This window comes from Lepidochelys kempii, chromosome 4 (assembly GCF_965140265.1).
Source record: "Lepidochelys kempii isolate rLepKem1 chromosome 4, rLepKem1.hap2, whole genome shotgun sequence".
In the NCBI taxonomy this organism is placed as follows: Eukaryota; Metazoa; Chordata; order Testudines; family Cheloniidae; genus Lepidochelys; species Lepidochelys kempii.
Genome location: NC_133259.1, coordinates 93,436,091 through 93,449,572, shown reverse-complemented (window position 1 = coordinate 93,449,572; position 13,482 = coordinate 93,436,091). Strand labels below are relative to the sequence as shown.

General features: G+C 39.0%; 1 protein-coding gene across 3 annotated transcripts in view; it reads left to right on the top strand.

Annotated features, from left to right (window-relative positions):
• GUF1 (GTP binding elongation factor GUF1) overlaps positions 1–13,482 on the top strand; it is a 57,703-nt gene that overhangs the window by 25,294 nt on the left and 18,927 nt on the right. For all 3 annotated transcript variants that reach the window (XM_073342134.1, XM_073342135.1, XM_073342136.1), the window contains 4 exons: positions 2,366–2,489; positions 3,108–3,240; positions 9,035–9,178; positions 10,673–10,806. In XM_073342134.1, the coding sequence (XP_073198235.1) occupies positions 2,366–2,489; positions 3,108–3,240; positions 9,035–9,178; positions 10,673–10,806 (535 nt within the window). The remainder of the gene's footprint in view (positions 1–2,365; positions 2,490–3,107; positions 3,241–9,034; positions 9,179–10,672; positions 10,807–13,482) is intronic.

Below are 13,482 nucleotides of genomic sequence, written 5' to 3'. Positions count from 1 at the left end.
AATCCCAGAAGATTAATACTCCAGGTACTCAAGTGGAGTCCATTAGTTGAGAAGAGTCTTGTTTCCCTAAATGCCTCCCAATAGTTGATCATCCCAAATCCTTGTCGCACCAATCCTTGAGCTATTTGTTGATTTTAATTGTCTTGTCATGCATTCTCCCTCCTTCTCTAGGGACCAGAAGTATTCCACTGAAAATCACCCGAGCTTCCTCTTAGCATCTTACTGAGCTGAGCATAGTCATCTTTGATCTATTTCAGTGGGAATCTAGCAGTGTTCTTCATCTTGACTTGCAGTACAACTTGTGGATTTTTGCCCACTCCTCTCAGGATCCTCTTCAGCTCCATATCCACATCTTGGCGCCTGGGACATAGCACACTCTTCTGTTCTCTGGATCTGTTCTGGTTATAGGCCTGTCAATTCTTCTGAGTATAGGTCACATATACCTGATCATATAGACCTGTCTGTTCCTTGTATTAGTATGAATACTTGCATGTTATCCTCCATTTTCCTTAGGCTCGGGTCCATCATCTCTTCCTCTTTTTTCTGCAGGAACTGGTTTCCCTTCTTTTCTTTCTTGCCACCGCATCTTCTGCCTGTTTTTTCTTCTCATTCTCCAGTGCAGCAAAACTGTTACTTAACTCAGTTTCACACTAGGTGGTCTCTTCCTCTGCTTTGTCCTTATGGTTACGTTTTCCCATGGATCTGGCAGTCCTCCCTTTAGCTCCTTTTGTTTGGCAGGTGTCCACAGATCTTTAGTTGCTGTACCACCTTCTCTGTCCTCTTCTGCATTATACCTTCAAATCCCCTTCTAAATTTCATCATCTCCAGCTTCATCTCTAATCCTTGGATCTTCTCTGCCATGAGCTCTGTCAAGTGACGTTTCATACATAAGTAGCTCCCACCAGATGTACGTCCCCCCAGCTTCTGCATCTAACTATCTTCTTTCCTATCCTATCCTCCGTAGGAGCCTCAGTAGCCATCATTGTTTTTTCTTCCTATGCACTATTTCTGGTGGTGGGAGGGGGGAGAAAGGGAAGTATGTGTGGGGGTATCTCATTCCCCAAACTCTGCTGTTAGCTGTTCACTGCTCCAATGTTTGTTAGTAACTGGCTTTTAAATCTGACTTTTATTGGAAAGCACAGTAAACACTTATGGCCCAGATTGTGCCTAGGCCTTACATGGGCATATGCAGGTAAATGGAGAAGTAGCAGAGTGGTACTTCCACCATGTTTGGCCTGGCAGTGTGCACCAGAGAGGGTGGGCCATGTTGTTTTCACTCCTCTGCACTGTTCCTCAGACCTGTACCAGCACCACTAATACCATTTGAGGAAGGCAGCAGGGCTAAGATACCCCCTACATTGAGAACTCCAGGAGGTAATCTGTGTCCAGGAGGGGAGCTTCTTGGAGCAGAGCAATCTACACTGTTCGCAAAACATGGCTGTGCCATAGAAGCACAACAGAGCCTGTAACTAGCACGAATTATGTGAACCATTTGTCACCCCGACAGTTTCACTATTTAAATGTTTTCACTTCTTATGATTTGATGTGGCACATTACTTTCTTGCTTTTTGTGCTGCACATGTATTTGGAAGGAGCATCTTATCGAAAGGCATTAATTCTGTTTGTGTGGTGTAAATTTATATGTGCAGGGCAGGTTACAGCAGGAGTTATATAAAACTACAGATGTTTTATTGCTTGGGAGGCATTTGAATATTAATCCCTTACAATAGGCCAAAAATGTGTGGGTGTATCTTTCAGAGCCATTCAGTTTCTCATAGAGCAATCTTATTTGTTGGGTTTGAATTGTAACTATTTTTCATGATCTTTCTATCTCAGGGGTTCTCAAACTGGGGACCCCTTAGGGAGTTGCAAGCTGTCAGCCTCCACCCCAAACCCCGCTTTGCCTCCAGCATTTATAAAGGTGTTAAATTAAAATGTTTTTTTAATTTATAAGGGGGGGGTCACACTCAGGGGCTTGCTATGTCAAATGGGTCACCTGTACAAAAATTTGAGAACCACTGTTATATTTGAAGTAATCCTAAAACTTTAAAGTTGCAATTGAAATGTATTCACCTCGTCCTGGTGAATTTCTAAGAATGTGACCATTTCTGGACATTCAGTTCTTTTGAACTCTTTCATATGAGATGCATATTTCTATAGGACAGGTGAATTGGAATGGAAGAAAGGTATTTCTAATTCACATTTCCGTATTCATTACATTACATATACTTAGGGGTGTAAATTAAAGATAAACTCTGTCAAGATGTAGCTAAATGGCTCGAAAGGATAAACTGGTTCAGCAAAATCAGGTTCTTTATCATGTCAAGTTTGATTGAATGGTGTACAGTGTAATGTGTTTCTACAGGAATGTACCCGGTAGACCAGTCAGAGTATAACAACCTGAAAAGTGCTATAGAAAAACTGACACTAAATGATTCCAGTGTAACTGTTCATCGGGATAGCAGCCTTGCCTTAGGAGCTGGATGGAGGTGAGACTTACTACAATTACTACACTTTAATTTTAGGAAGAGTCTTATAATATATGGGGGGGCTTGTTGATGGTATAGGTCTTTTACTTCTGGGGATTTTAATTCTAATTCATATTAGGCCTAAAGTGAGTGCTTGATCTTATTTCTAGTCCATTTTCGTGTACAGCACACAATTTGTCTTGATTGGCAGTCTTCCTTCAAGAGAAGCCCTGGAGTAGAGCTGGGAGAAATTTCTCAGATTAATAGTTAATTTGCCAAAAAAGTTCAGTTTTTGGGGTGGGTGTGTTTGTTTCTGTGTGTCTGTCTCACTAACCACTGGGCTAAGAGTTATAACACAATTGGGCTGAGAGGAGATTTGAATCCACATCTCTGACCTACCTTACCTACCACCCAGGTGAGTGCCCCCGTTTGCTGGCCAAACCAAAAAAACCCCACAATTATTTGCTTGGCTCTATCCTGGAATCAAAGGGCATAGATGTCATTGGTCAGGATTAAGGATTGCCTTTACTGTGCTTGACATTGCCATATCATTTAGTTTCCTAGCACTGTATTAATAATGTAAAATAATACCATAGGAATAGAGTGCACATTTTGAATAACAAAGTATTTTTTTTTTAGGTTGGGGTTTCTTGGTCTTCTACATTTGGAAGTTTTTAATCAGCGCTTGGAGCAAGAATACAATGCATCTGTCATTTTGACTGCACCCACTGTTCCATATAAAGCTGTTCTTTCCTCAGCAAAACTGAAAAAGGTATTGTAATTTAGTTACAGGAGCTTGAAATGAACAGCAGCCTAAAACCTTTTCTAAGCTAGTAAAATAAATTGTAGATCAGTATCTTATAGGTGAAGCAGCAGCGTCTTCTCCCTTGTTTAGGTTCCTTAGCACTATACAGTAGAAAAATTCCTCAGGCTGTGGGTTCAAAAAAAAAAAAAAAAGGAACTCTAGTGTCTCTGTGGCTTGCAGCACAGCATTGAAATTTGGCAGGGATAGTTCTGGGAAAAAGGAGGCTCTTTTTGCTGGCTCCTTGTGCACATGTACAGAATTGGCTGAGGTACGAGCTCTTGAAAATTGCCATTTATGCCCTGCATTTGTCTTGATGTGAAAAACCCTGCATGTTCTATATGTGCCTGGTAGGGCTGTCAAGCGATTAAAAAAATTAATAGCAATTAGTTGTGCTGTTAATAATAGAATACCATTTATTTAAATATTTTGGATGTTTTCTACATTTTCAATTATACTGATTTCAGTTACAGCACAGAATACAAAGTGTATAGTGGTCACTTTATATTTATTTTCATTACAAATATTTACACTGTAAAAACAAAAGAAATAGTATTTTTCAATTCGTCTAATACAAGTACTGTAGTGCAATCTCTTTATCATGAAGGTTGAATTTACGTGTAAAATTTTAGAGCCTAAAAGTCCACTCAGTCCTACTTCATGTTCAGCTAATTGCTAACACAAACAAGTTTGTTTACATTTGCAGGAGATAATGGTGCCTGCTTCTTGTTTACCATGTCACCTGTTTTGGATCGTTATCGAGCAGAACCTGTCATCAGCATGGACGCAGGTCCTCTGGAATGGTGGTTGAAGCATGAAGGGACATACAAATCTTTAGTACATCTGGCACATAAATACCGTGCAATGCTGGCTACAAACATGCCATACAAACACATTTCTCACTTTCAGGTGACGTAAATAAGAAGTGGGCAGCATTATCTCCTGTAAATGTAAACAAACTTGTTTGTCTTAGCGAATGGCTGAACATGAAGGAGGACTGAGTGGACTTGTAGGCTCTAAAGTTTTACACTGTTTTGTTTTTGAAGGCAGTTATGTAACAAAAAAAAATCTACATTTGTAAGTTAGTTTCACGACAAAGAGATTGCACTACAGTACTTGTATAAGGTGAATTGAAAAATACAATTTCTTTTGTTTATCATTCTTACAGTACAAATATTTGTAATAATAAATACTGTGAGCACTACACTTTGTATTCTGTGTTGTAATTGAGATGAACGAATTTGAAAATGTAGAAAAACATCCAACAATATTTAATAAATTTTCAATTGGTATTCTATTGTTTAACAATGCGATTAATCACAATTAATTTTTTGAGTTTACTGTGTGAGTTAACTCCGATTAATCGACAACCCTAGTGCCGCGTCATAACTCCATAATTATGTCTGTGGGGGCATGCAAACCTGATTGATGAGGAAGAACCTTCTCCACCTGGAGACATGCTCTTCTGTTAAATTTTGTATTGCAACGGAGAAGCATTCATGTGGAGCTGCTGACAGATAAAAGATTCTCTCCCCTTCACTTTTGCCTCCCCCCCGCCCCCCCGTCATGTCTGTCCCCTCATCCAGTGTCAACTTCCAACTGAGCTTAACGAAACAAGGCAGGTAATACACAGACTTTGTTTGGAAGCAGTTAGGGTTGCTACACACCTCACATGCCAGGTGTACAAACCCACAGAAGCAAGGAAACAAAGTTAAGCTGCCTAACAGTACATACGATCTATCCTTGCACCCACAGGTACATTATCACTATTACAATTACAGACCACACATCAGAACCGTAACTGTTCATCTACGGATGCCAGCCTTCCATGACACCTTTTATCTATCCTTCAGCATACATCGCTCCTTGCTAAACTTCCTTTTAGCATACCAAACATCCACAATTGCCAGTGTTGGAGAAAACATCTGGAAAAAGGATGTGTGCAGAAGGGTGCAGACAGGGAAAAATTAAGGCTGCAATCTGTGGCATGTGGTATTACACTGTTTGTGGTATTGATAAGTTGTGTGCTTGTGCGTTGAGGGGTAAGCTAGTCATATTACAGTAACTCCTCACTTAAAGTCGTCCCGGTTAACGTTGTTTTGTTGCTGATCAGTTAGGGAGCATGCTCATTTAAAGTTGCACAGTGCTCCCTTATAACATGCTTTGTCCACTGCTTGCAGGAAGAGCAGCCCATTGGAGCTAGCTGGTGGGGGCTTGGAACCAGGGTGGACCGGCAGCCCCACTATCAGCTCCCTGTTCCCCTAAATTCCCTGTGCGGCAGCTGCCCAGCAGGCTATCAATTGCCAGCAGTTCAACTGTCCCTCCCCCCATTGCCATGTGCCACACATAGAACACTACTGGGGACACTGATAATATAGATTCTGCACCTATTGCTGGTGGGAACCAAAGAGACCTGAGCTCACGTCTCGCTTGTTCTACTGACTTGTGCCCTTCAAAACCCTTATTATTGAGCAAGGCCTCCTATCCATTGAGAGTTTACACAATGGGTTAGAATCTAGGTCTCTGATATGGAAGGACCCTGGTGTCAGGCTGGCCATTCAGTCACACTGTCTATAAAAAGAAAAGGAGTACTAGTGGCACCTTAGAGACGAACCTAGTACTCCTTTTCCTTTTGCAAATACAGACTAACACGGCTGCTACTCTGAAAACTGTCTGTAAAAATTTTCCAAATCTATCTACTCAGCTAAGCTGTCTATAAAATGGGACTACTGCATATTTAACCCTCTGTTTGAAAAACATAATTTGTGGTCATGTAACTCAAGACCCACATCATAATACATCTGCACAAGGGGGCAGAATTAATGTTGCACAGGCAGGCAGCTTTAATTCTGGCACTTCCTAACTTCAGGCTTATGAAGTCCAGCACTCAGAATAACATTATTTTATTTTTATGTAATTAAGTCTACATTGTGCTGCCTGTGGGAGATCGTGTCTCTAAGTAACTTCGGATCTTAGTGCTGAGAGACTGATATACAGACCGCAATTTCTCTCAGTGACAATATTTCCCACATTTTTCTCTCCCAAAAAGCTGTAACAAGATTTGAATTGAACTATGAAAAGACTCTTGTGATGCATCTGTATAATATTTGTTTTGGCAGGAGAGACAGAGCAGAATTATTTTAATTGGAATACAGTCAAGAATAAAATGGCAAACTTTTCAGTTGTTCATGAGTTTAGTGCTGTCTCATGTAAAGTGAAGGACTTCTGCAGCGTGCCACTCGAGCTCATAAATTTCCCATTGATTTTAATTAAAAAATAGTGAATACCTGTTCCATGGGAGCAATTTACTTTTCAGCACATCTCATTATGGGTTCCACAGATAATGTTTCTAGCAATACAATTATGCAAAATATAGAAATTGCATTTTCTCTGAGCTGTAGCCTTTCAGTTACAGTTCAGCACAAACATAGCATGCAAGGGATTCCATCTCTTCTCACTTTCCTGAAAGTGACTAAAATTGGCATTCACTGGAGTTCAAAGAGGAAGGAAGAAATACAGTCATGCCATGAAGCAATTTCTCATAATGCAGGTGGTTCTGTGCATCCTTTTAGATACACACAACCCCTTGATTAAAAGGTGACTGTTTCAGAAAAGTGATGGTCATAAGGATTAAAAGTTATGTTGGCCTGAAGTCCACAACTGGTAAGATCAATGATAACACTCCTGGAGCGATGGGAGTAGTGACTGATTTCAGGTTCATTGTCTTGCAAACCATTAGGGCTATAAAAATGAATGCTGTACAGTGCTGGACAGCTTGAAAATGTATCAATAATTTCTTAGCTTACTAGGTCAAGATATCTGACTTTAAAATAACATGTTCTGAGTATCATCTTGCCTTTTCCCAACAACTTCAATTTTCAACTGATTTTGGTGGCTGCTGTCTCAAATTGTTTAAAACCAGAGCAAATTCTTTATATCATCTAAAAGTCTGGAATCCCAGCAGTCAAATAGTGTAAAGCATTAATCTGTAACTCAGCGTTTGAGACTCCTGCCTCTTACTTGTTGCAGAATTTAGTCAATATGTAGTGAATAATGAAAGGGCCCTTTTCCAGTCTGGGGGTTGGATGTTATGCAGTGAATATTGAACAATGAGGATAAAAAATAAATATTGAGCAAATGCTTTATTCACTGGTCACCTTTCAGCCTTAATGATCTTTTAATGTAGTTTTTGTGTGAAATTCTTCTTCATTGGTATTCATAATAATCTTTCTACATAATGTTTGGACGGTGCATGAATTTTCATAGTGAAAACGAGAGGCTTTTAAAACCATCTTTTGCAGAGGTACAGTGCTCTTACATTTCAGCTATTCCTTTAATCTAATATTAATATTACGATAACATTGACAGTAGACAAGACTGTATGGTATTTAGGAGATTTTAATTACATTGTGTTTTATTCCTATCCTTCTGCATTGATGGTAAATCTGTTTTTCGGTTCAGTATTTAAACATACTAATTTAGATGGCTGACATTTAAAAATATTCCATTCAAGTACTTTTATGTCTTTGACTGAAATGCGATGTCTGGTAGTGCTTTAAAATCATATTTGCCATGAATTTGAGATAATCACATTTCTCACAAGTGTTTCCCCAAACAATTGCAATATACAACAAGGAGTCCGGTGGCACCTTAAAGACTAACAGATTTATTTGGGCATAAGCTTTCATGGGTAAGAAACCACTTCTTCAGATATATGGAAGAAGTGGTTTTTTATCCACGAAAGCTTATGCCCAAATAAATTTGTGAGTCTTTAAGGTGCCATTGCACTCCTTGTTGTTTTTGTGGATACAGACTAACACGGCTACCCCCTGATAATTGCAATATAATTTATATAATCTCACAGCATGAAATTTTGTGAAGCTTCCCCCCTTTCATGTATTTTAAATGGGAAAAGTCTTCTAGAAATACTGCCATTGACAAAAAGGGTGGGAGCTAGTGATATTCGTAAGCGCAGTATAAAAAGTCATTTATATATATGGAGGTCAGAGTAGATGATCATGATAGTCCCTTCTGACCTTAAAGTCTTTGAGGCTATGTGTTTTATGTGACAATTTTTCATCCATTGTAACACCCCTGTAGATTTTTTTTTACAATTAAAACTAACTCAATTTAATAAATTGAAAAATTGAGCACTGATGATCCTTCTTTACTTTCAGTGTATTTTAAATTAACCAGAATTAAGACTTACATGTAACAAAAAGATACACTTGTCTATGGTAAGCCACCACAACATTCTGAAGAGAGGTTATAGATGCTCTGCAGCAACGCTTTATTCATTCAAAATAAACATTGATTTGTGTTGACAAAGGGCTTGCTTCTGGGAGTTTTGTGTGAGAAATGCTTGCAGAATTGGGATCACAGTCATGATGCCTAGTTTTTAAAAGTAAACACTCTATTTTGGTCCGCTACATTTGGCACAAAAGTAAGGTAGAGGTAAAATTGTGTGTTTTAATCTACTTGATATTGGAGATAGTTACCTGCCTTACTGTACCAGACAATCATTAATACCTGAGGCTGCAAAGGTAGCTTTACATTTTAATGTTGCTGCTTCCTTATACTTAATGAACATCAAAAACTTATGAAACAAGAAATAATAATGTAAGTGTTCTTATTTTCATAAATAAATTTCCAGAAATGTCTTTCCTCTAATCAGTGGTCTGAGAATAAAGTTCACTAGAAGTACTTGTAAAGGGACTCTAGTGGAAGCAAGTTCTTGATTCAGTTGATGTCTTTCCTTTTGTAGGAGCACGGAAAAGAGGAGATTACTGTTATCAACCCTGCTGAGTTTCCTGATAAATCTTCAGTATCAGAATATTTGGAACCAACCGTTTTGGGGACTATCATAACACCTGATGAATATATTGGAAAAATAATAACTCTCTGTCAGGTTTGTATAGAATTTTAGTTTTGTGATTGCACTCTTAAACCAGATGTGGTATCTAGATACCACAGTGATGGGTACCATAGGAATGTTTAGTAATAATACTCTCTCAATAATATCAAGATTTAAAACTGTCAGGTCTGAATGACATCACTTTTCTGAATTATAAGGTCATCTAGCAAGGTAATATCTTTTATTGGACCAACTTCTGAAGAAGAGCTCTGTGTAGCTAGAAACTTTGTGTCTCTCACCATCAGAAGTTGGTCCAATAAAATATATTACCTCGCCCACTTTGCGTCTCTAATGTCCTGTGACCAACACGGCTACAACACTGCATAGAAGATTATCCAGTGAAAGATAGCTACTCAAGCTCAACCCTGGAGAGTCTTTTAAACAATTGATCCAGCTCCCAATTAAAGAGATGGGGTTTTGCTAGTTTGTTTCACCACTAAGGAGGGGAATCACCAATTGGAGATGCTGGTGGTATTAGGTACAGCATATGTAGGAGTAATTTAATTAAATATAATTTCTATCCACAGACCTGAATAACAGCAGTTTCTCTTGCTTAACTTAGGGAGTTTTGCAGTTTCTTGTCTCTTTGACAAGTGTTGCAAATATGATATGCTTTACCTGACTCTGCCATGTACATATGTTGAACAAAGCAGGATGATGGAAATTATAGTCAATGATTCAAATAATCCCATTCTGGTAGAAAACTAACATTGTTTCCATTGATTACATCTGCAGTACACATTTTAAAAGCTTGATTCTTCACCCAAACACCTTCCCCTGTTGCATGTGCAATATTTTACTCTATTTTTTTTTAAATGTGTACATTAAAAATAAATAAACACTGTTCCTAAAAGCAGTATTTTATATGGTTTTGTATATACAAACTTTGTCACAAAATGTTTTGTAGTATACAAAATTACAGTATACCTAATTCAGGACAGTATATTACTATGTCTGTTACATTAGTGCCGAAAGTATATATGGGATGAAGACATTGTATAGTTAAATAAATAAATATATAAAAATAAGACTATTGAAAGGAGTTGGGCCCTGATCCTACAAGCGCCCCATCATGGCTGGTCTCCTGTGTCTAACAACCTTGACTTTATTGGGGCTGCCTGTAGATGTAAAGCCCACCCACTAAGAACTGCTTGCAAGATTAGGACATTAGGGAGCAGCAGCAGAAGCTCTTAAGATTTTCAGTGATGAGACAAGAGGCATTAGCAAATATATGCATGGGATGGATCTCTAGACCATTAGTGCAAAAATAGCCGCCACTTGAATTATGATGCTGTAATTCTCCATGAATTCTGGGAATCTAAACAAAACTACTTCACAAAAAAAAAAAGTGCTCAAACTGTCTGATGGCTTGTTGCCAGAACCTTTCTGTGTAATAATAGCCCCATATTTGCCTGTTTGTTCTGTATTTGTGTTGTGAGATTTTTCTGCTGAGGAGAGTTCATTCTTTTAAAGTGTCATATTTATTAGACTCGCAGGGCTGTTCAGAAGGACATGGTGTACATTGATGAGCACAGGGTTATGCTGAAGTATATCTTCCCGCTGAATGAAATTGTGGTGGATTTTTATGATGCTTTGAAATCACTCTCTTCTGGATATGCTAGGTAATTTTTTTCTTAAAATACAGTGTAAGAATTTTGAGTAAGTGCTCAACTCATTATTATAATTAAACACCGTATTCAGGGAAGCATATCCATGTGTAATAGCATTTCCTCAAGGAGTTTACAATGTAGATTAAACATAACAGAGAAGGGGATGACAGATGGTGGAGGTGGGGATATGGCAAGGACAAGGGATACAACAGTGAAAGATTGGATAAACTTACTGTTATGTTCATGTTTGACTAAAACAAATACATCTTTGCTCAGACTGCTACCAGAAAGCTTAAAAAAGGGGGGGGGGGTGAATGGGGTGGGGAGAAGGTTACCAGTAGATGTTGAATGTTTCACCAAAATAAGATTTTGTGAAATGTAAGAGATCTTGACTTATGTCTATTTATAATATTGTGTGTGTGCGCGTGTGGGCGCGCTATGAATATTTTGCATACTTAGTAAGGGCAGTGTATAACAATGTTAAAAATAAAACTATTAAAATCTAATGTTATTAATAAAACTCTACTACAGCAGCTTCTTTCATAAAAGCTGTAGAACATTCCTGTGGAATAGGAAGATACTAAACCCATTTTGCAGATGAGTAAACTGAGGCAAGGCCATACTGTACATCACTGACAGAACTGGGAATAAAACAGAAGAAACCCGACTTGTAGAAGAAGAAACTCCTGACATTCCCTTTTCTTATATATCAGTTCTGCAATAACAATGGCTAAATGACACACATTGTAGAGAGAAACCATGTATAAGGTATAAGTACAGTAGCTTCCACCCATTTTGGGTATTGTGATTGTTATTGGGAATGGAATTTCCTATTATCAGTTCTTCATTAAGTTACACTCAGACCTGCAGGCAGGGGTTTGAAAATCCCAGCCTAATAAATCAGGTCATGTTATGAAAATCAGTGGCAGTCAGTTTAGAAATCAGCTAACATAATTTACTGTGATATATAATTATCCCCTTGCCAGCTGTACATTATGCAGTGTCCAGTGCTCTAATGTGAGAACTAGCATTATCTACTTGTCAAAGGGAACCTTGACAATGTACTTTTATTCATTAATTCTTCTTTCCAGTGTGAGAAGGAAACCTTTCAAAATGTTAATTCATTAATACAAGTCTGAAGCCCAGATGAAGGGATATATTCTCAACTTTGTTCTGAGAATTAAGCAAATAATTTTCTGCATATTGAGATGAGATTTTGTTCCTTTAGGTAAAATAATCTTTACATCTGGTAGCTATAAAAATGTGCATATACTTACCAGCAGCCTTTAGGAGTTTAGGTGAAAGGAATATGTTGCGAGAAAAATGGGATTTAAGCCAACAAACCTGCGTCTTATTATTGAAACCTGATCTCAGGAGTTTTGGTAGTAAGATGCATTATGCTTTGATACTGGTCTCATGATTTACTTTTTAATATCCACAATTGTGTTAGATATTTTACTGGCATAAGAATAACAGTTCCCTGCCTAAAAAGATTGCAGTTTAATCAACGTTCATATAATTCAATGGGTAGCAAGAGAGAACTCTTTGATTTACAGTGACAGGATTGCAAGATTGGTGGTTCTGCATGTTGTAGTGAAGTTTTTGGTTTTGTCCTTAAATATGTTTTATGAATATAGGTTTGATTGGATGTTGGGGTTTTTTGTGTGTTGTGTGGCTGAACTGGTAGGGAGAAAGAAAACAGGGAAGGGGAGAGGGTGGATAAAAAGAAAAATGAAGGGGGAGGAGAGTCAGAGGAGGGAGGGAAGTGATTAAAAAGGGGTGTGGTGGAGGGTGGAAATGAAGGTGAGAGAGATGGGGAGAAGCATGATGGCTGGGGGTGGGGGTGAGAGAGAGGGAGGTCTGGAAGCAAATTGAGCATTGGAACCTGACAGGAGTAGGCAGAGAGCAACCAATTAGTCAAATGGAGTGCATATAAAAAACAGTTTGGTGTTTGTTTTGAGGTTTAGGATTCTCATTACATCAGAATATATAAAGGCTCTGCTGGAGCCACTTGGAGGGGAAGTTTCAAAGGCTGAGGCTTTAAGGTTGGTCCAAAGAAGCTCCTCACACTGGTGCTCTCATGTTGGCTTGGTGGGAAAGAAGTTTCTTGGATCTGGTATCCCGGAGTGGCTCCTGGAGAATCCAGTGGGGATGGTGGGTCCTGAGGAGAAGGGGGTCCTATAAAGGTAGCCAGCGAGTCAGGCAGTGGCATAGACAGCTGCAGTGGCACAGGAGCCAGCAAACAGAGCTGTAAACAGGGGAGTTTGAGTGGGAGTTCTGTTGGAGGAGAAGGTATTTGACTTAGGTGAGAAGGCTATGACAGGTGTAGAGGCAGCAGTGGTAGTGACCCAAGCAGCGGAAGACACAATGAAGATGCCTGGATGTAGAAGCTGTGGCATGTACATGATCCTGAGGTGGTACCTGAAAAGAGTTTCGTCTGCATGAAGTGCCGCTTGATAGAGCTGATGGAAGAAAAGATCTGAGGATTGGAGATGCAGGTGGAAACTCTGGTTGAGTTTAGAAGAGGGTTCGAGTGGATGATGGAGCAAAGACATTAGCAGGACCCAAGACCTCTGAGGGGAGACTACTGGGTGAGAAAAGTGGACAGTGGAGGCATGTGACTAAGAGAACCAGGCAGAGAAAAAGATGGGCTAGTGAAGTAGAAATGGAGCTCAGGAACAGGTTTGC